Raw genomic sequence first — 24,194 nt, forward strand, 5'->3', positions numbered from 1 at the left:
AAACCTTTCATTCATTCCCAGTAATTTGTACAATTATAGCTAGTGGTCTTTTATTATTATTATTAATATTATTGCTTTGTTCTGTCATTCAGATATATTGATGGTGACACTTCAGTGATTCAACATAATTTCATCCCACCCACAAACCTTTTAAGATTTCTTTCACCTTGCCTGGGTATAAATTAAGTGGCATTATTTTCTACCTGGTCTGTTTTGTTAGAACAACCATGTAATATTCCGGAAAAAAACAGAAGACTTCTGATGCAGTACTGTTGTGTTCAGCTCTCCCTGACCCAACCACTTAGCTTCAAAGTGTCACGCATGTCATCCATCTGCACACGACACGATGTTCTTCTAGCTGCAGTGAGCAAGGCAGTCAGAGCATTGCAGGGTGAGCCCAGCATCTCCACATGGGCTCCCTGATGGGGTGTAATTGCTACTTGGTTAACAGAAGCGGCCAGCACTGTAATTTCACACAGGGTCTTCGTAGCCATGAGCCCCTCTTCTCCAGGCTGCTTGACCCACTGGGTCTTGACCAAAGTGACAGGAAATCTTTCAAAACAGATTTTGTAAGCAGAGAATAAAAATAGGCAATGAAAACAGGAAACATGATTTTAAATGACATTTTACTTTGAAAGGAAAATTTTTTTTCTTTGTTGTAAAGAAACATAATATAAACCATGCACAACATAAACCAAATTCAAATTTCATATGTGAGTCAGGGGAGAAATGGATCACTTGGTGGGGAAGAGAGGGCAGAGAGGGCACAAACACACAGGAAATGCTTGAGACTTTAACCAGCCCTGTGTCCTGGTGACCAGACACTCATCCCAAGCAGGAGGTGCTGACCCCAATGACAGCATCATTATCAGTGTGACCAATTCATTCATTCAAAGACACCCAGGTACCCTGCTCGGGTCCTGAAGATTTATAAAAGGAAGCATGAGCGTGAAGGTCCTTGCCTGCATGATAATGGGGTTCTACGGTGCAGGCTGACAATATGCAATAGCCAAAATCGAGATACACAAAGCACAACTTTCTAAACATTGCATAAAAGTAAAAGCAAGACGCTGTGACAGCTAACTGACAAGGGTGGGGCAGGGCTCTACATGGGTGCCCTGACCCAGACAGGCTACATATAGCTGGGACAACAAGCCCAGATACAGGAAAGGAATTTGGCAACTGCTTTTAGCATCACTCCAAATTTTCCTTCATGACATCACTCTCTGATTTATGAAAACCCTCTTGAACTTGCTCATAACATCAGTTTGTTCTATTTCTCGGGGGGTAGTGAGCTGCTCATGTTTACCATCTGCTACATGAAGAGAAACATGTGCCGGGCCTGGAGGCACACACCCTAGTTCGAGCACCGAACCTGTGCATTACAAGCAGGAGCTCCTTCAGCCAGGCACAGAGGACACCAGGAAAAGCCGTGGTTCTCCTGCTAAGTCACGGCCTCACCAGACTCACTTTCTCCTTGTCGTATCTAGAAATCAAGTCTTCCTTCACCAGATCCAACAAAAAAAGAAGGAAAGAAAGAAAGAAGAAAGGGAGGGAGGGTCGTATGGCCAAGATGGCTGAGCTCACCTCCTACAGGCACACTAAAATTACCACAACTTACAGAGAAACTATCTACAACGACCTGAAGACTAGCAGAAAAGATTTCCCACAACTAAAGATATAAAGAAGGTGCCGCGATGAGATGGGGAGGAGAGGCAGAGAAGAGTACAATTCAGTGTCACACCCCCAGATAGGTTACCCATAAACAGGAAGATAATACAGAGGTTCTTCCAAAGGACTGAGAAGGCTTGAACCCCAAATGGGCTCCCAGGCTGAAAGTCCTGCACCGGGAAAGTGGTCCCGCAGAACAACTGGCTTTGAAGCCCAGGGGGACCCGTGTGCAGGAGAGTCAGAAGGCTACAGGAAACGGAGACTCTTCTCTTAAAGGGGTGCAAAATCTCACGTTCTCTCAGTCTTAGCATGGAGGCAGTAGTTTGAAAGAAGCCTGAGTCAGAGCCACTTGACTTGGTTCAAGAAATCAATCCATTTGAAGGACTGATGGTGAAGGTGAAGCTCCAACACTTTGGCCACCTGACGCAAAGAGCTGACTCATTAGAATAGACCGTGATGCTGGGAAAGGTTGAAGGTAGAAGAAAGAAGGGGACAACAGAGGGTGAGGTGGTTGGATGGCATCACTGACTCAGTTTGGACATGAGTTTGAGCAGGCTCTGGGAGATGGTGAAGGACTGGGAGGCCTACGTGCTGCAGTCCATTGGGTTGCAAAGAGTTGGATATGACTGAGCAACTCAACAACAACAAAAAACCAATCAATGTGATATATACCACATTAGCAAATTAAAGAATAAAAATCACATGATCATCTCAATAGATGCAGAAAGCACATATGACAACACTCAACATCCATTTATGATAAAAAACAAAGTGGGTATAGAGGAAACATACTTCAGTATAATAAAAGCCATATATAACAAACATAAAGGCAACATCATATTCAATAGTGAAAGGTTGAAAGTATTTCCTCTATACTCTGAAGAACATAAGACATTGATGGACAATACCAATCGAGTGCCTGGGCATCCTTCTCTGTGAGATGATGAGGGATTGGCATGTGGGCCTTCTCTATGTTGTGGCACTGCACCCACTCTCTGTGACTTTGTCTCAAACCTCCATGCAGTGCAGGAAGGGAGCCAGAAAGGACCCACCATGCCAAATGTTAGTTGTTAAAGAAAATAAAGTAAAATGAGATACTGCTTTTTGGTTGTGAGATTGACCAGGACCAAAAGACTAACTTCCGATAAAAACCCATATATGATTGATCTTTCTAGCAGTCATGTATGGATATGAGAGTTGGGCCATAAGGAAGCCAGAGCGCTAAAGAATTGATGCTTTCAAACTGTGTTGCTGGAGAAGACTCTTGACAGTCCCTTGGACTGCAAGGAGATCAAATCAATCAATCCTAAAGGAAATAAACCCCGAATACTCATTGAAAAGACTGAGGTTGAAGCTGAAGTTTCAATACTTTGGCCACCTGATACAAAGAACCAACTCATTGGAAAAGACCCTGATTCTGGGAAAGACAGAAGGCAGGAGGAGAAGGGGATGACAGAGGATGAGATGGTTGGATGGCATCAGAAATTCAAAGGACATGAACTTGGGCAGACTCCAGAACATGGTACGGAACAAGGAAGCCTGGCGTGCTGCAGTCTATTGGGTTGAAAAGAGTTGGACACGTGACTGAACAACAACAAAAACAGAGGGGAAAGCAGATAAATAGTATCTTTCTGACCACAAAGGTGGGAGCACAAGCATGAGGACAGTATCTGGAGGACAAGCTGGCAAGGCATACCAAAAGCCTTGATTTACACATCCTAATAAGTGCATCAAATAAATGGAAGAAAAGTTTCTCTCCAAGAGAGTTTATCATATTATTGCTTCTAATCCTGAAATGTTACATGACATCAATGTTCGCCGAGAAAACTCTTTGATTGATATCCACAAAGCAGATGATGATACAATCATCTGCTATAGAATAGATATTCATTAATGTGGAAAAATGTCTACAATATGTAAAATTTTTTAAAAATCTGGTTAAAAGAAAGAATAAGCCAGTGTTTTGGAAGTTTATATACACACACATATGCATATACACAAACACATACAGGAAGGAAACATCTAGAAGCATAGAAATTAAGATATTTAAAAATAAAAGATATTGAAAGATGTCAAATGTCTTTCGATACCTCCTGAGGCTGTGACATCTAATTTCTCCTTTATATTTTCTGCACATTTTTTTTTCTTTTCCAATGAACACATACAGTATAATCAGTAAAATACAGAGCAAAAGAAAAAAAAAAAGCTAAGAAAACCAACATGGTGACATGAGCTACATAGAAAACCTAAACCTAAGTCTTTCATAAAGCTTTGAAAAAAGAGGTCTTAAGTTAAATATTTGGGAATGGGACAAATAACCATGAAGTTGGGGAGGGTTTGGCACAGTTGTTCTACCCACAAAGAAATCTTTCTGCGGCCAACGGCCCCAGAATACACAAGAAAGCTAGGATGCAGTTCACCAAGCCACCCAACTCCCCATACAGGCTTGAGAAAAAATGAAGGGCTTGAGGAGACTGGAGGGGAAACGAGACAAAATGCCCAGCCATTTTCCTTCCATCTCTTTACAGGAAGCACATCTCCCTCAGGAGACAGGCTGGGGGCTTACTCTCACTGTGGGCAGGAAAACAGCCTCCTGGGCCTCTCTGTGAGGCTCAGGTTGATACAATCTGAAGTATGTTAGCGGAAACCCCAACCCAATTTGGGGTGAAACCCACGAAGACCACGCATATCCATGTGGTTTTGCCCTCAATCATTAAACAAGGATGGTTCGCTGACCTCATCAAAACTGGTGAATCCAGACTGTTGCTATTTTTTAAGTTTCTTCTGGTTTGAGGTTTCTGCTCTAAATTTCCTTACGCATATGTACGGAATTGTGCAACCCAGTTTGCCAAAAACAAAAGAAAGAATGAAGGAAGGAAGGGAAGGAGTGCATGAGGGAAGGAAGGAAGAAAGGAAGGAGGGCAAATAGGTCACAAAATCAAAGTGAAAGAGTTAGTCAGTCATGTCCAAGTCTCTGCAACCTCACAGACTGTAGCCCACCAGGTTCCTTTGTCCATGGAATTCTCCAGGCAAGAATACTGGACTGGGTAACTATTCCCTTCTCCAGGGAATCCCCTGACTCAGGGATCAAACCCAGGTCTCCCTCATTGCAGGTAGATGCTTTACCAGGGAAGCCCAGATCACAAGATCCAACAACAGCAACAATAAAATAATAGTCTTTTCCATCTCTGTTGGTGACTCAAAACATTTTTTTTCCTGAAACAAATTCACTCCTTTTTCAAGGAACAAGTTTTAAAAGTTTGAGATGAGATCAGAAATGAACACAAGACAGAAAAATATTTTTAGATAAGTACAGCTACTTCCATTGGCTGATAACTAAAGTCTCTCTTGGCACTGTTTGGTCTATTCAACTCCTAAGACCTCAGCTAATTTTGGACTTAGCATCTAAAGAGTCTTTATGACCTAAGAGTCATTTTGTACAGGGAGAATCAGTTCTGTCTTAATAATCTTTCCTTAATTTAGAAATCTGTAAACAAAATGGTTGATTTCATTTCCAACTTAATGGGTATGCTTTTGAAAGCACTCCTCACCAACAGTTTTCACAATGCCTGCCAATATAGGTGAGTTTTTACACCAAAAGTATTCGCATAGCCCCTCTAAATATGAAATGCTTCTGCAACATATATTTTTGATACATAGCATGTCTCCCTTGGGTGTATCCTGCTTTTCATGCCTCAGTGTATGTATTTACATAAAAACATAGATGTGTTTTATGGTCATACATATGTAGACATACACCAGTCAAAAAAACAGCTAGAGGAAGTCACTTTAATAGTACCCTCTGGCTTTCTGGAAAACTGGCATAAATCTCTTCTGCAGGAGAGAAAAAAAATCCATTTCTTCTGAGAAGGTAAATGTTTATTAAATGCAAATACTGATATTCGTTACCTAAGAAAAATGTCTTGCTGCATGTGGAATTTCCCGATAAAAAGCTTTCAAGTCCCAGGTTTCTCCAGATAAGCCCCTATCGGTGAACTGATGCGTGAATGCACTGAAATTGAATTACTGTACAACAGCAATTACTTTCCACAGCACAGCTATAATGGGAATCAGTTCCGCAATGAACAGCAGGTAGCTATAGGAAGGGGGAAAACCTTAATATATAGTCTAGTCTCCTTTAGCTTTTCCCAAGAAGCACAGATGCTTATTTTTAAGCAAAACACTCTTTTTCAAGGGCCCCAGTTTATCATTTTATCAATATAAAACAGAAAATAAGAGTGAAACAGGATTAAATTTATTTGCAGGTATAAGTATCAGAGTATAAATATAATATTTATACTTCATGGTATAACATAAATTCTAAAAGTTATGAAATAGTTACCCAAAGTTTGGAAACAACAGACTCTTCACTTATTGAGTTTAGCTGCAATTCGCTTGCTATGTCTTTTCACAGTTTCCAATGAAGTTTCTTCATTTAGACACTTCTAATTAATTGTGTGGGAGAGAAAATAAGTTTGAACAGCAAATAAAATACTTAATGCTTTGGCTAATGTGCTACCAAACTAGAGACCATCCTAGAATCCTTTCTGTTTCTTTGAAGTGTTTTAAGTTTGTGGAGTCCTGAACTCAGTACATCCTGGCAGAGAAAGCCATGTGGATCAGAACCCAGAAACACCAGGGAAGCCAGAAGGATGTTATAATTTGGATGCAAATCAGTGTGATAACCCCAAAGTTGCGCCACACAATGAAAGGAAAAAAGAAAGAAAGAAAACATGCTGGGGAATTCACCCTTACAAAATCATTCTGGAGAACAATAGTATAAATTCATAAATTCTCTGAGAAGTCATTCTTTTTGTCATTTCTTTGTTTTACCTACATTTTTCAGGGTGTGCTGCTCATCTAGCTTATATGGACCGTATGGAAATCAGAGGATCATTACCTCCCCCTAGCTGTGCTGGAATCTGTCCTAAAAGTCTGTCTCTATAAACAGAGATGCCCACCGTTACTCAGATCTACTTCCTACAGAGTCTCCTCCAGCCCCATGTTTCGCTGTGCCTGCTCGGAATTCCCTGGAGCCTCAGATGATCCTTCCAGCTGTGTGATGGTTTGCGCTACTCCTACCAGACGTTCAGATTTAAAGACAAAGGAAAGGCGGGGGCAGCTGTCTGAATGCCACGGAATGCATATCCTTTGCCTTCTCCCTTCCCTCAAACAGAGAACAGAGTTTGCCACCATCAGCAGGAGAAAGGGAAGCTGTGTCAAATCTGCCTCCCATCAGACAAGCTCTGACTTGTGACACAGCCAAGCATTTCCAAGTGTCACTCGGGAACAGACCCACAGGAGGACCCAGCTGGCAGAGGACATATCACTTCTTCCAAGTCCAGCATATGAAATATCTCCCTCGAAATGCTAATGAACTGAAAACAAATTGATTCCATTTCTGGTCCATTCACAGGGACTTAAAACTTGATAAAGTGCTCAGCAACATTAATCGAGGGCTTGGTAGCACAAATATGTTTGAATAAAGAAGCTGGGAAATGATTCTTTGGGTGTAATCTTTATACACAAAAGCAAAGAGCAGCACTGCTGCATCAAACCTATGTGCCTTCATGTTAAAACAACCTACATCAAGTCTCCGAGTGGAAACGAAAAAATTATTTAAACCACCAATGGCATTAAACAGTGCTAGAAAATATTAGTTACGAAATGGTACCATAATGATGGCTCCATTATGTTAATGGCAATTATTAAAGCTAAGGTTATTTGTAATTTGCTAGCCTGGAAAAAAAAGATCACATATAGTCCATTACCCACTAGATGACAGAGGTTATGTAATGGGCAGGCCACTCTGGGTTTCACATTTACTTCAGGCATCTGACGGGGAGAAAAATAGGATTTTCTGTGATAGGATAATTGCATAGTGGAGAGTAATTCAAATAGGGGATGAGTATGATAAAATCACTCTGATTCAACTAATCATTGGGAAGAGTGATGGGGGGAAATGATGAAATCAAGTCTGGAGAGAAAGAGAAAAAGATCAACACTGTTTAACAGCTAAGAGGTGACAGACATGCTAAAGGACTGGGTTACGGTAGTACTTTTTTCCCTCCCAGCACTAACTGAACCTCTCGTCATCAGACTAAAGGTATTATTGCAGTCTTCTAAATTGCTACTGCCAGTCTCATAAATATTTTATATACACCAATGGAAATTTTAATAATCAACATTGCTTGTGAGCTAGTTTTATTCCTGTGTTCTTGAGTCCTCCTAGCCATCCACCATCGATGAGCACTTGGTGGTAAGTCAGTTTTGGGCAGGAAGGCACTAGAGGAGGCTCTAGAATCTCTGACCTGACTTGGCTTAATGGGGATCAGGGCAAATGGGAGGCTGCTAGGCATAGTGCATCACAGGGATGGAGCAAATTCTAAGATCCAGTGTTTTCCTGGGACATTTGGTGGCATGGACTGGAAAGGCAGGGCCCTGGTGCAAAGTGGTGCATTCTACTGTACTGTGGCAAAAGACGATTCCACAGCAAATGCATTGGCAAATTGAAATCTGAAGTCTTGGCACTTCAAATGATCACAAGTCTCGTGGGCAATAACAACCTTTCCTTTTAGAGAAGAGAGGTGTCACTGTACTGTAAAAAACAGTCATACCCAGTGCTTCCCTGGTCTTAACATAAGCCAACAACATCCAAGAGGCCTGTCAGTGGCCACCTCAGCTCATTCCAAATGTCACATGGTCCATGACTTGCCAATAGAGAGACAGAGATCACAACAGGGCCCAGGCTGATCTCAACAAAGAAACTGTCTCCAAACCAAACCCAATTTGACATACAAGCCCTCTTTCCTGTTTAACAATTGGGAGCAGGGGAGAACCACATATTGCTGGACCAGTTACCCTAAATTTTATGGCATCAAGTATGCGTACAAAGGCCCTTGTCCTCTGTTTTAAACTACATAAAACACACAGTTCTGGCTAGCTTTACTCTGGGAACATTTCAATTCAAATAGAGCAAAAATAGCTTTTTCCTTCTCCAAGGAACTGTATCAATCATATCTGTATTTTTTTTCATCTCACTAATTTAAAGCAAAAAAAAATTCAAACTTAGATTCTCCTCCTGTCATCATCTAGTGACTTCCTGAAGCTACAAAACTCATTATTAAATGTTCACAAACTGGGAGGTCCTGTAATCAGCAGTAACAGCAAACATCTACTGAACTTTTACTGCTTACCAGGCCTGTGCTAAACACTTGACACAGATACACACACTCCCACAGCCTGGGTGCCAGTAAAACTCTACTGAACCTGCCCAAGTAACCAGGGCCAAGCCTGTTGGCTCATCTCTAAACTTATGATAATAACGTGTCTCATTCTCAGAGTTGATTTAAGAATGAAATGCGATGCCATGTGCAAAGTGCTTAGCACAGGACCGGGTGCATTGTTTTTGTTCTTTAGTCACTAAGCTGTGCCCAACTCTTTTGTGATCCCGTGGACTGCAGCCGCCAGGCTCCTCTGTCTATGGGATTTCACAGCCAAGAATACTGAAGTGGGTTTCTGTTTCCTTCTCCAGGGGATCTTCCCAATTCAGGGATCTTGTATCCCTGCATTGGCAGGCAGATTCTTTACCACTGAGCCATCAGGGAAGTCCTAGACCTGGTGCATAGTGAACTCAACTTAAGCAACCTATTTATTAGTAAGTCACTGAATCCTAAAATCTCCAGAGCAGCGAACAAAAAGACCTCTACTGCGCTTACTCTGCTTTTCTCACCAGTTGCACACCTTGGGACAGAACTGAGATTCAGAACAGTTCTCTCTACTCCAGAGCCCAGGTCTCACCCACCACGTGGGCTCCTGCCTCTGAGGGCCCAGGTCCAGGGTCTGGTGCTGGCTGGAACTCTGTATCGTGATAGCATCACCCACAAGTCTCCCTGCCTCCCCCCCCACCATCTCCCTGAATTCCAGACACCAGGCCTTCCTTGTCTGTCAATTGCAGAGACAGAACCTAAGGATACTTATTTTTCTCTTTCACTCCAAAATTCTTTGATTCATGAAGAAATCCAATTTGGGACAATAATAGCATTTCCCTCTCTCAATAGACAATGTTGTTACTAGTATTTAAAACAAAATAAAACATTAATATTCGTTTGTCGAGGATTAGGAAAATGTGCATTTACACACTATTCCTGCTGGAAGGACTGTGGATTGGCATGATCTTATTTGGACAGAAATGTTTCCATAGGCATAAAGAGCCTTAAAGACCAATTCAGAGCCTCAGAACTGTTTCTGTGTTTGGGAATACATCTTAAGGAAATCAGCATATACTGAAGTCTCCTGAGAGCATGGAAGTGATGAAGGAAGTGGACTCTGGGTCCCTATGCCTGGGGCCCATCCCTCATTCCCCATGTGACTACAGATAAGTGACAACTTCTGTTCTGAGTCTCTTCTTTTGTAAAATGAGGATACTAATAGTAACTTCTATTGTTGTTATTGTTATTGCTAAGTTGTGTTCAACTCTTTGTGACCCCATGGACTGCAGCATGCCAAGCTCCTCTGTCCTCCACTGTCTCCTGGAGTTTGCTCAAATGCATGTCCACTGAGTCAGTGATACTATCTAATCATCTTATCCTCTGCCACCCTCTTCTCCTTTTGCCTTCCATCTTTCCCAGTATCAAGATCTTTTCCAATGAGTCGGCTCTTCTCATCAGGTGGCCAAAGTATTGGAGCTTCAGCATCAGTTCTTCCAATGAAAATTCAGGACAGATTTCCTTTAGGATTGACTGGTTTGATCTCCCTGCAGTTCACGGGGCTCTGAAGAATCTTTTCCAGCACACAATTTGAAGGCATCAATTCTCTGGTGCTCAGCCTTCTTAAGGCTCCAATTCTAACATCCATACATGACTACTGGGAAAACCATAGCTTTGACTATACAGGACCATTACCTGTATAAGTGAGTATATGTCAAGTCCTTACAAAAGCACCCAACACACAGTGAATGCTATGTCCATTGATCTATTGTTAACATATAAGAAGATTTACTGCAGCATTAATTATTTATATCAAAGTTTACAAAGAACTTAAAATACCGAGATAGAGAGGAACAGTCAAATCAGTTGTGACACACACACACCCACAGATTGGAATGTTATGTAGCCACTTAAGAAAATCACGAGAGGCGGTCCCAAGATGGTGGAGGAATAGGATGGGGAAACCACTTTCTCCCCCATAAATTCATCAAAAAAATCATTTGAATGTTGAGCAACTTCTGCAAAACAACTTCTGAATGCTGGTGGAGGATAGCAGGCACCCAGAAAGGCAGCCCAATCTCTTCAAAAGGAGGTAGAACAAAATATAAAAGACAAAAACAAAGAAAAAAGATTTAGGGATGGAGACTTGTCCTGGGCAGGGAGCCGTGAAGGAGAAGTTCCCACATAGTAGGAAACCCTCCCACAGACATGTTTGTGGGGAGTTTTGGAATTTTAGTGAAAGTCATTCGGTCATGTCTGACTCTTTGTGGCCCCATGGACTATATAATCCACGGAATTCTCCTGGCCAGAATACTGGAGTGGGTAGCCTTTCTCTTCTCCAGGGGATCTTCCCAACCCTGGGATCGAATCCAGGTCTCCCACATTGCAGCCAGATTCTTTACCAAATGAGCCACAAGGGGAAGCCCAAGAATACTGGAGTGGGCAGCTGGGAATCTCAGAGGGCAATGTAACAGGGAGAAAAAAAAAATCCACAGTGAGAGAGTCAATTCCTAGGCAGGCTGATAAGAAGTCCAGGGTCTCTGAGGAGGAGAAAGGGGTATGGGGCTCTCAAGGAGGAGATAGGGGTCGGGAATTTTCAAGTAGGAGGAAAGGACAAACTTCTTTTTTCTATATTCCTTAGTCTTAATCACATAAAATGTTTTTTTCCTTAAACTGATGATTACACATCAACACAATTCAGCTTAAGCTCTGCACTAAGGATTATATAACAACAATGTATCCTGCTTGAGGACAGTTTCTCCTTGTTGAAAACCTCCTGACTAATCCTATTATCCTAAAATGTATACTATGGGAGTGGGTCTGGTAAGCCAAAAAATTGATGCTTTTGAACTGTGGTGTTGGAGAAGACTCTTGAGAGTCCCTTGGACTGCAGGGAGATCTAACCAGTCCATCCTGAAGGAGATAAGTCCTGGATATTCATTGGAAGGACTGATGCTGAAGCTGAAACATCAATGCTTTGGCCACCTCATGCGAAGAGTTGACTCACTGGAAAAGTCCCTGATGCTGGGAGGGATTGGGGGCAGGAAGAAAAGGGGGCGACAGAGGATGAGATGGCTGGATGGCATCACCGACTCGACGGACATGGGTTTGGGTAGACTCAGGGAGTTGGTGATGGACAGGGAGGCCTGGTGTGCTGCGATTCATGGGGTCGCAAAGAGTCAGACACGACTGAGCGACTGAACTGGTAAGATCTTTCTATTATTAGTTCTAATCCTGTTATCTTAAAATGTAAATTGTGGAACTGGGTCTGGTAAAATCTTTACAACATTGAGACATTCTTTTGATTTATTGTTATAACTAATTAAAAAAGTACATAGCTCCCTTGTCAAGACAAGCAAGTGGGGCATTCTCCATCCCCTTTCTGGTATCTATGTCAGAAGCTTTCACTGTCCCTTTTTATTCTTTAATAAACCTCTGCTACACAAAAGCTCTTGAGTACTCAAGCCTGGTCCCTGTTCCCAAAGCTAAATCTTCTTCTTCAGAGATCAGGAATCCGACATCGTTCACCTATCATCGTAAGCTATCAACAGAATGCCTGCCTAAAACACAACTACAAGCAGAGACTGGGAAGTGACCCAGACACTCACATCTGTCACCAGCAAGTGGGGGTTGGGCAGGGAGGGGTTTATGCTGCATTTAAAGTACATTAAAGTTCTTATGCTCTGGTTGTTAGTAATAATTTAAGAGTTAATATATTTATATTTTATACATCCCACATCTTCCCAAAATGGATATGAAGCAGTTTACAATACAATATTTAAATAAAATAATATAACATATTTTGTGTTGTGTTGACTTGTCCATTTCTTGATTTTCAGCCCAGTAAGAATTGTTTACTAATAAATGTTATATTAATAACAATTTTGAAAAACATTATTATGCCCTATATCATTTATAATTCTGTACAATGTATTCCTAAAACATAAAATTATAATGTTAATTTAATAATAAATGATAAATGAAGTAGTTGGTTCTTTAATGCTAATTTTCTTCTTAATGCTAATTTTCATTTTATTATCTTTATATGTGGGATTTTATTTTAGGTATTGTCTCTTAATATTCACTGTATCATCGGTCCTTTAGGGTAAGGACCAGACCTGAATGCCCTGAGGACAATCTGAGGGAGCTAATGTGAGATAGCAACCCAAACCATGGGACTGCCAGAGAGAGAAAAAAAAAAGACCTTTGCCGCAAAAGGCTCTAATGCAACACAGTGACCCCTGGCATGCTCCCAAAACAAAGGATTGAGCAAATATCAAAGGAGAGCAAGCCGGCTGCCACATAGGGCCCTCCCTCCCTGGAGGCAGAGATGCAGGCTTGTGACAGCCAGAGCTGGAAGGCAAAGGACTGCTGCAGTCCAGGCCCCAGAGACCACATCTTCCACCAAACTGTGAGCAGGCTCCCATTTGCTAACCGTGTCTTCCTGGGATCCTGGACAGCTGACATCTGCCAGGAGTGGCACAGCCTGAGATCAGCTCTCCAGAGGAAACACAGCGCACCTGGGACTGTGCTCTTGAGCCGCACCCAGGAAACTGAGTGGCTGAGACCAGGGAGGTGAATAAGACGCATGGACCACCTGGAAGAGTGCGCTCACCAAGCACCTGGTCACCTGAGATGCTAGGATCTGGGAAGAGCACAAAACGCACAGCCCAGCCCATCCTTGCCCCTGTGGAGCACCCTGGAACCTGAGCAGCTCAGACCTGAGAAGGGCATGAAATGCAAGGTCCACCGGGGACAGTGCCCTTGCAGAGCACCCTGGAACCTGAGCGTGTGGACCCTTGGGCTGCGGCAAACCCAGTGTGGTCCCTCCATTGGGAGCACTCCCCACACACGCCAGCAATATTTCTTCGCAATGTCCCTCCTTCCCCACAATACAACGGAACAAGTGAGCCTAAATAAGGGGCTACTATCGCCCCCTTGTGTCAGTGTGCAAATTAGATGCCGCAGAGACTTGCAAACAGAGGAAGCCAAAATAAACAAAGAAGGGAAAACCACTTTGGAAGTGACAGGTGCAACAGATTAAAATCCTGCAGTGAATGCTGAGAATGTGCATTTGAGTGGCACCTATAGACCTTGAGAACAAGTACAAGCCAGAACAAGGGACTATCTGACACTGAACTGACCCCACACTGCCCATAACAGTACTAGAGAAGTTCCTACAGCTTCAGTATTTTTAGTATTATCACTTTTCAATTTTTAAAAAAATTTTAGTTCTTTATTACTCCTTTAACTTTCATTTTTATAGCCTACTATTACCTTTCCCAAAAAACCCTGTTTTTTAAAAACAAATTTCATATATATTTTTTAATATTTCTGATTAATTTTGTTCTGTATTTTTATACTGTATTTTTGGAAGTCTAACCTCTACTCTACGTTTTTAATCTTTGTTTTTTGATATTTATTATCAATTTTGTACCTTTAAGATTCCAATCATCAGTATCCATTTTCACATAGGGACTTGATTACTGGCTTAATTGCTCTCTTGTCTTTTGACTCTCCCTTTTCTCCTCCAGACACCTCTATCTCCTTCCTCCTTCTTCTCTTCTCTATGTATCTCTGTGAATCTCTCTGGGTGTTCTGGGCTGTGGAGAGCACTTAGGGATTTGATCACTGGCTAGATTGCTCTCTCCCCTTTTGACTCCCCTTCTTCTCCTCCTGGTCACCTGTATCTCCCTCCTCCTTCTTCTATTCTCTATGTAATTCTGTGAATCTCTCTGGGTGTTCCTGCCTGCTGAGAATTGTTTTACCATTAACGTAGGGGTTTTATCTTCTGTGCTATATGGATAGAGAAGTCCTGAGGCTACTGTCAGAGAAGGACAGGAAATCCAGAGGCTTAGCTCCAAAACTTTAGAACATAACAGAACTCCTGACTCCAGGGAACAGTAATAAACAAGAGCTGACCCAAAAGTCTCCATACCTACAATGAAACCAAGATCCACCCAAGAGCCTACAAGTTCCAGTGCAAGACATACCATGCTAATTCTCCAGCAAACAGAAACACAACCCTGAACATTAAAAGACAGGCTGTCCAAGGCCATGCCAAACCCATAGACACTCCAAAACTCACTACTGTACACATCACTGTGCTACAGAGAGAAGAGATTCAGCACCACCCACCAGAACACAGACACAAGCTCCCCTAACCAGGAAACCCTGACAAGTCACTAGTCCAACCCCACCCACACAGAGCAGACTCCACAATTAAGGGGAACCATGAACTTCCAGCCTGCAGAAAGGGCACCCAAAACACAGCAATCTAAACAAAATTAAAAGGCAGAGAAATATTCAGCAGGTGAAAAAAATATGATAAAAACCCACCAAACCAAACCAAAGAAGCAGAGATAGGGAGTCTACCTGAAAAAGAATACAGAATAATGATACGAAAGATGATTCAAAATCTTCAAAACAAAATGGAGTTACAGATAAATAGACCAAACACAAGGATTGAGAAGATGCAAGGAATGTTTAACAAGGACCTAGAAGAAATAAAGAAGAGGCAATCAATAATAAACAATGTAATAACTAAGATTAAAAGCACTCTGGAGGAAATCAACAGTAGAATAACTGAGTCAGAAGAGAGGATAAGTGAGATGGAAGATAGAATGGTGGAAATGAATGAAGCAGAGAGGAATAAAGAAAAAAGAATTAGAAGAAATGAGGACAACCTCGGAGACCTCTGGGACAATGTTAAATGCCCTAACATTTGAATCATGGTGTCCCAGAAGAACAAGACAAAAAGAAAGGGCATGAGAAAATACTTGAGGAGATAGTAGTTGAAAACTTCCCTAAAATGGGAAAAGAAATAGCCACCCAATTCCAAGAAACCCAGACAGTCCCAAACAGGATAAATCCAAGGTGAAACACCCCAAGACACATAGTAATCAAACTAACAAAAATCAAACCTAAAGAGCAAATATTAAAAGCAACAAGGGAAAAGCTACAAATAAACACAAGGGGATCCCCATAAGGGTAACAGTTCATCTTTCAATAGAAACTCTTCAAGCCAAAAGGGAATGGGAGAATATACTTAAAGTGATGAAAGAGAAAAACCCACAACCAAGATTACTCTACCCAGGAAGGATCTCATTCAGATATGAAGGAGAAATAAAAAACTTGACAGACAAGCAAAAGCTAAGATAATTCAGCACCACCAAACCAGCTTTACAACAAATGCTAAAGGATCCTCTCTAGACAGGAAACACAGGAAAGGATTATAAAAACGAACCCAAAACAACAAAGTAAATGGCAATGATCGATAATTACCTCAAATGTAAATGGGTTAAAAGCTCCAACCAAAAGACAAAGACTGGGTGAATAAACACAAAAACAAAACCCCTATATAAGCTGTCTCTAAGAGACCCATCTCAAACCCAGGGACACACACAGACTGAAAGTGAAGGGCTGGAAAAAGATATTTCATGCAAATGGAGAGCAAGAGAAAGCAGAAGTAGCAATACTCACAACAGATAAAATAAACTTTGAAATAAAGGCCGTGAAAAGAGACAAAGAAGGACACTACATAATGATCAATGGATCAATCCAAGAAGTAGATATAACAATTATAAATATATATGTACCCAACATAGGAGCACCTCAATACGTAAAGCAAATGCTAATAAGTATGAAAGGGGAAATTAACAGTAACACAATTGTAGTAGGGGATTTTAACAGCCCACTCACACCTATGGATAGATCAACCAAACAGAAAATAAGCAAGGAAACAGAAGCTTTAAATGATACAATAGACTAGTTAGACGTAATTGATATCTATAGGGCATTTCACCCCAAAACAATGGATTTCACCTTTTACTCAAGTGCACACGGAATATTCTCCAGGACAGATCACATCCTGGGCCATAAATCTACCCTTGGTATATTTTAAAAAACTGAAATCATTTCAAGCATCTTTTCTGACCACAATGTGGTAAGATTAGATGTCAACTACAGTTTAAAAAAAAAGTTATTTAAAATACAAACATATGGAGGCTAAAACAACACACTTCTGAATAACCAACAGATCATGGAAGAAATAAAAAAGGAAATCAAAATATGCAAAGAAACAAATGAAAATGAAAACACGACAATCCAAAACTTAAGGGATTCAGTAAAAGCATAGCAATACAAGGCTATCTCAAGAAACAAGAGAAACACCAAATAAACAACATAATTTTACACCAAAAGCAACTAGAAAAAGAAGAAAAGAAAAACCCCAAAGTTAGGAGAAGGAAAGAAATCATAAAAATCAAACAGAAATAAATAAAAAAGAAATGAAGGAGACTATACCAAAAATCAGCAAACTAAAAGCTGGTTCTTTGAGAAGATAAATAAAATAGACAAACCATTAACCAGACTCATCAAGGAAAAAAGGGAGAAGAATCAAATCAATAAAGTTAGAAAAGAAAATGGAGAAATCACAACAGACAACACAGAAATACAAAAGATCATAAGAGACTACTATGAGCAATTATATGCCAATAAAATGGACAACTTGGAAGAAATGGACAAATTCTTAGAAAAGTATAACCTTCCAAAACTGAACCAGGAAGATATAGAAAATCATAACAGACCCATCAAAAGTACAGAAATCAAAACTGTAATAAAAAATCTTCCAACAAACAAAAGCCCAGGACCAGATGGCTTCACAGGTGAATTCTACCAAAAATTTAGAGAAGAGCTAACATCTTTCCTATTCAAACTCTTCCAGAAAATTGCAGAGGAAGGTAAACTCCCAAGCTCATTCTATGAGGTCACCATCACCCTAATACCAAAACCAGACAAAGATGCCACAAAAAAAGAAACCTACAGGCTGGTATCACTGATCAACATAGACACAAAAATCCTCAACAAAATTCTAGCAAAGAGAATTCAACAACATATTAAAAAGATCATACATCATGACCAAGTGGGCTTTATTCCAGGAGTGCAAAGATTCTTCAATATTGACAAATCCATCAATGTGATACACCATATTAACAAATTGAAGATAAAAACCATATGATTATCTCAATAGACGCAGAGAAACCTTTTGACAAAATCCAACACCCATTCATGATAAAAACTCTCCAGAACATAGGCATAGAAGGAATATGCCTCAACATAAAAAAAAGCCATATACAACAAACCCACAGCAAACATTATCCTCGATGGTGAAAAACTGAAAGCATTTCCCCTAAAATCAGGAACAAGACAAAGGTGACCACTCTCACCACTACTATTCAACATAGTTTTGGAAGTCCTAGCTACAGCAATCAGAGAAGAAAAAGAAATAAAAGGAATCTAGATTGGAAAAGAAGAAATAAAACTCTCACTGTTTGCATATGACATGATCCTCTACACAGAAAACCCTAAAGACACCACCAGAAAATTACTAGAGCTCATCAGTGAATATAGTAAAGTTGCAGAATATAAAATTAATACACTGAAATCCCTTGCATTCCTATACACTAACAATGAGAAAACAGAAAAAGAAATTAAGGAAACAATCCAATTCACCATTGCAATGAAAAGAATAAAATATTCAGGAATAAATTTACCTAAAGAAACAAAAGATCTATATACAGAAAATGATAAAACACTGATGAAAGAAATGAAAGATGACACAAATAGATGGAGAAATATGTCATGTTATTGAATTGGAAACATCAATACAGTGAAAATGAGTATGCTACCCAAAGCAATCTATAGATTCAATGCAATTCCAATCAAGCTACCAATGGTATTTTTCACAGAACTAGAATAAATAAGTTCACAATTTGTATGGAAACAAACAAACAAACAAAAAACCTTGAATAGCCAAAGCAGTCTTGAGAAAGAAGAATGGAACTGGAGGAATCAACCTGCCTGACTTCAGACTACCACAAAGCTACATTCATCAAGACAGTACGGTACTGCCACAAAGACAGAAATATAGAACAATGGAACCAAACAGAAAACCCAGAGATAAATCCATGCACCTATGGACACCTTATCTTTGACAAAGGAGGCAAACATATACAATGGAGAAAAGGCAATCTCTTTAACAAGTTGTTCTGGGCAAACTGGTCAACCACATGTGAAACAATGAAACTAGAACACTTTCTAACACCATACACAAAAATAAACTCAAAATGGATTAAAGATCTAAATGTTAGACCAGAAACTATAAAACTCTTAGAGGAAAACATAGGCATAACACTCTCTGATATAAATCACAGCAAGATCCTCTATGATCCACCTCCCAGAGTAATGGAAATAAAAACAAAAATAAACAAATGGGACCTAATTAAACTTAAAAGCTTTTGCACAATGAAGGAAACTATAAGCAAGGTGAAAGGCAGCCTTCAGAGTGGGAGAAAATAATAGCAAATGAAACAACTGACAAAGAATTAATCTCCAAAATACACAAGCAGCTCATGCAGCTCAATATTAGAAAAATAAATGACCCAATCAAAAAGTGGGCCAAAGCTAAACAGACATTTCTCCAAAGAAGACATATAGACAGCTAACAAACACAAGAAAAGATGCTAAACATCACTCATTATCAAAGAAATGCAAATCAAAACCATAGTGAGGTACCATCTCACACCGGTCAGAATGGCTGCCATTTCAGTCTACAAACAATAAATGCTGGAGAGGATGTGGAGAAACCCCCTTACACTGTTGATGAGAATGCAAACTAGTACAGCCACAATGGAGAACAGTGTGGAGATTTCTTAAAATACTGGAAATAGAACTGCCATACAACCCAGCAATCACACTGCTGGGCATACACACTGAGGAAATCAGAACTGAAAGAGACGCATGTACCCCAATGTTCATTGCAACACTGTCTGTAATAGCTAGGACATGGAAGCAATCTAGATGTCCATTGGCAGAAGAATGGATAAGGAAGATGTGGTACAAATACACAATGAAATATTACTCAGCTATAAAAAAAGAACACATTTGAGTCAGTTCTAATGAGGTGTATGAAACTGGAGCCTCTTATACAGACTGAAGTCAGAAACACCAATACAGTACATTAACACATATACATGGAATTTAGAAAGATGGGGGAACACCTGTACACCCGTGGCTGATTCATGTTGATATATGGGAAAAACCACCACATACTGTAAAGTAATGAGCCTCCAATTTAAAATTTTAATTAATTTTTTTAAAAAAAGAAAATCACAAATCACAGGGAGACAAGATAATGCTCACACTATTTAGGTATAAAGAAGAAAAAAAAAGCGGGATACAAAAGCAAACAGGCAATACAATTACTAATTTGATAAAGAAAAACACACACAAGGATATGCATATAAATGTAAAGAAAAAAGACTAGAAGGAAGAAAGCCCAAAAAAAACAAGTGTTGTTTTCCTGCTAAGTAGGAAGAGTTTTAGGTGACTTTTTTTCTCTTTTTGATACTTCTTAATACATTCTAAAAGTTCCAACAAAGAAGGTGCTCATTTTATAAACATAAAATAGTAATTGTGTTTTTTAAATGTTTACCTCAGGGTTCTCTCTGTGATGTGCCAATGCCTGCCGTGCCACCATGTCTGTGAAGAATAGACTACAACTTGCTCTAAGGCACTGACATAGACACACACCAGAGGCCACCATGCAGCTCCAGGAATGGCGGTCAGTGCAGTGTGTCTACAGCACATAAAAGCACTTTTTTCCTTCCAAGGCACTTCAGAGCTTCCACCAAGAAGGCTCACCTTATTTAAACTGATAACCATAGTAGCAGCAGAAGTTAACTGTTCACTAAGCACTGCTCATGTGCCAGGGTCTGTGCTTAATGGCTCAAAACCACAACTGTCTTTGATCTTTAAACTCCCTGTGTGAGTTTTTCCTATTTTACAGATGGGGAAATGGAAGCTCACAAGGGTTGTTCTGTTTGACACTGAACCCAGGTCAAGATCATGCTTCTACCTACACTGCAGTCCCTTCTTCCCTAAATCAAAATAGTACAACATATTTTAGAAAAAAGGAAATGTATGGGATTACAGGGTCTAAGGCAGAAATATCTTGTGGTAATTTGGTTTGGCCAATTAGGGATGATAAAAACTAAACTAGGAAATGAACTTTTATAACAAAGCCATTCTGGAGATAATAAAACAAAAAGGTAAGTAAACTACACTACAAGGAGATCCAACCAGTCCATCCTAAAGGAGATCAGTCCTGAGTGTTCATTGGAAGGATTGATGTTGAAGCTGAAACTCCAATACTTTGGCCAACTGATGCAAAGAGTTGACTCATTTGAAAAGACCCTGATGCTGGGAAAGACTGAAGGCAGGAGGAGAAGGGGATGACAGAGGATGAGATGGTTGGATGGCATCACCGACTCAATGGACATGAGTTTGGATAAACTCCGGCAGTTGGTGATGGACAGGGAAGCCTGGTGTGCTGCGATCCATGGGGTCGCAAAGAGCGACTGAACTAAACTGAACTGAAAATAAACTACAAGTTAGAAATAAAGAACTCTTTAGATCAAAATTCTTTCCCATAATCCTGTGCCAATATAATATTAAAAAAGGATATTGTAACATTCACGTGTCCTAAATCAAGAATTCAGATGTCCCATTTTGTTGGCAACAAAGAACAAAGTCAGAGGCAATCTTGGAAATCTAAAATAACACCACATGTGCACTGCAGTTCCATGCTTCCTGCTAATACAACATTTCAGGAATAATGGCCTATAAGGGAAAGAAATCTTAAAATGAGTGGATATATGTATGTGTTTAACTGCTTCACTTTGCTGTACACCTAAAACTAAAACAACATTGTAAATCAACTATACTCCAAAAAAACTTTTAAAAAAAGATTTCAGGGAGCTCTTGCCAGTCAAGATAAACATTATAATTATAGTAATATTCCAAAAATAGTAAAAACAACTTCAGACTTCATCTAGATTCATTTACTCCATGGAGATTTTCAATTCCATATTTTGGCAAACACTGATTAACTTTTTTTTTAACAACTGCTTAGTTCAACCACAACGTACCCTTGAATGTACTTTGGCAATTAATGGGCAAACAATTAGGCAATTTGTTTGTTTAGCAAGCAATCAGGGACACCTCCACTGAAAGTTCACTATCATAAGACAAAAACTAGCACCTAAACCCTAGTTTACCCTAGAAAAGGGGTGACTGTGCCCCTAGTACCTGCTTATCTTCATTAACTAGACTTAAGAAATTATGTATATATGGGTGAGTCAACTTTTAATTTCTGAGAGTTGGGCTCATCAATGCCAGTTACCTGTGTGTCTTTGGGCAATACAGAGCAGAAACCAGAAATACTTACCCGCACTGCTTCAGACTTCTTGTGAAACATCTCTTCCATGTTCTTTGCCAGCTTTTTCACCAGCTGGAGACCATCAATTTCTTCTATGGCAACATCCTTCTCATACTCTTTGTATTTCTGTAAGGAGGATGGACAACATTAAAGGCACAAGAAACCATAAAACACAATGCCCATGATGCCAGAGCACATTTACTTAAAAGGAATAAGTAAAAATAAAAATTTCTGTTGGATTTGGGGAGATTGGACTGTATTTCAAAATTATTAAACTAAAGAGAAAAGTGAAAATTGGCTCTGGCTCTCTTGAAGCTTAACTAGTATCCAGAAGAAAAAAAAAAATTCAACCCTAAAGCAATCAAAGTAGAGCACCTTATACACATTTTATAGTCTGAGAGCCCTTGCTGTCAAATTTTAGTATTTTGATTCAATTCAGTTACTGAGGACTTCCTATATATCTTTAAGGAACACGCAAAAAGAAGCATGTACACAAACAACAGTAAAACAGCAACATATATTAGAATAACCTTGATTTCATGGTTTGTGAGTCTGTTCATGAGCAACTAATTTATCCCACAGTATGCTCAAATTCTCAAGGACAACTTGTCATTTCAAGTGAAAGGAAAGTGTTAGTTGCTCAGTTATGTCTGACTCTTTGCAACACCATGAACTGTATGTAGCCCACCAGGCTCCTAAGTCCATGGAATTCTCCAGGCAAGAATATTGGAGTGGGTTGCCATTTTCTCCTCTAGGGGATCTTCCTGACCCAGGAGTAGAACTCAGGTCTCCTGCATTGTAGGCAGATTCTTTACCGTCTGAGTCAAAACCCACCGAATAACTCAGAAATTTATCTGTCTAAACCAGCAGTTCTTAAAGTGACCCTAGAACACCTGTAGGGTTCCTAAGACCCTTTCAAGGGTCCACGAAGTCCTCCGTTTTTCCAACAGATTATTTATATGAAGTCGTATCTTCTTACTTGATTTTAACAAATCACAGTAGATTGAACACAAAAGCAGATAAGAAAATCTACCTGTCTTCTCTAAAACCAAATCTTCAAAAGATTTTCAAAAATGAAAAAAATGCCACTCCTCTAATTTGTTCTTTTTAAGTTATTTTTAATAAAATATGTTATGTATGTTAACATGCAATGAGTCTTTTTTTATTTTGAACTTGTTAATTTTTAAATTAATGAATTATTGGTTTTAATTTCTAATGTGGCAAATATTTATACATAAAACTTTCATAACAACAGAAGCTCTAAGGGTCCTCAGTATTTTCTAAGTATGTAAAAGGGTCCTGAGGCCAAGAAGTTTGATATAACTAAACACTTAATTTTGTTCCACTAAAAAGAAATATTGCTTATTAACTTAAAAAACCGTCTAAATGGAGCTCAAAATATTTTTAATATCAAGAAGAATCATTTACATTTATGTAGCTATCAAAAGTCTAGAGAACTAAACATACTGGGGTCCTTACATTTCCCCTCATTTAGATGAAAAACCTGAATCAGTTACTCACCCTGCCAAGTTTCTACTTAAGGAAAACACAAGGATTCACATGTAATCTGGACTATAGAGACTTTAAGTGTAATTTCTAAAATGGAAGATAAACCAACTTTTTAATGCAGGATAATTTCAAGATACAAATTTCTGTTTTCTCTCTATGTCCTCTCCATCTCCTTCAAAAGTGTAAAGCAGGAGGAGGTTCAGTCTTTCCTTTCCCCAAGGAAGGGAGTGTGTGTATGATCTACTACTACAAATGATCTACTACATCATTTAAAACATGCTCTGAGAGCTCTGCATGGTCCTATAATACAAGGGTCCCCAACATCCAGGATCTAATGCCTGATGATATGAGATGGAGCTAATGTAATAATAACAGAAATAAAGTGCACAATAAATGTAAGGCACTTGAATCATCCTGAAACCATCCCCCACCCTGGTCCATGGAAAAATGGTCTCCTATGAAACCAGTCCCTGGTGCCAAAAATGATTGGGGACCACTGCTATAATGGACCATGAGTTGTAAGTGAC

At 39.7% G+C, this 24,194-nt stretch overlaps 1 protein-coding gene across 3 annotated transcripts in view; it reads right to left on the reverse strand.

Annotated features, from left to right (window-relative positions):
- Positions 1-24,194, reverse strand: part of CACNA2D3 (calcium voltage-gated channel auxiliary subunit alpha2delta 3) — an 848,944-nt gene that overhangs the window by 643,572 nt on the left and 181,178 nt on the right. For all 3 annotated transcript variants that reach the window (XM_070455902.1, XM_070455901.1, XM_070455900.1), the window contains exon 3: positions 22,168-22,284. In XM_070455902.1, the coding sequence (XP_070312003.1) occupies positions 22,168-22,284 (117 nt within the window). The remainder of the gene's footprint in view (positions 1-22,167; positions 22,285-24,194) is intronic.

The sequence above is a fragment of the Odocoileus virginianus genome, chromosome 26 (assembly GCF_023699985.2).
Source record: "Odocoileus virginianus isolate 20LAN1187 ecotype Illinois chromosome 26, Ovbor_1.2, whole genome shotgun sequence".
Lineage (NCBI taxonomy): Eukaryota > Metazoa > Chordata > Mammalia > Artiodactyla > Cervidae > Odocoileus > Odocoileus virginianus.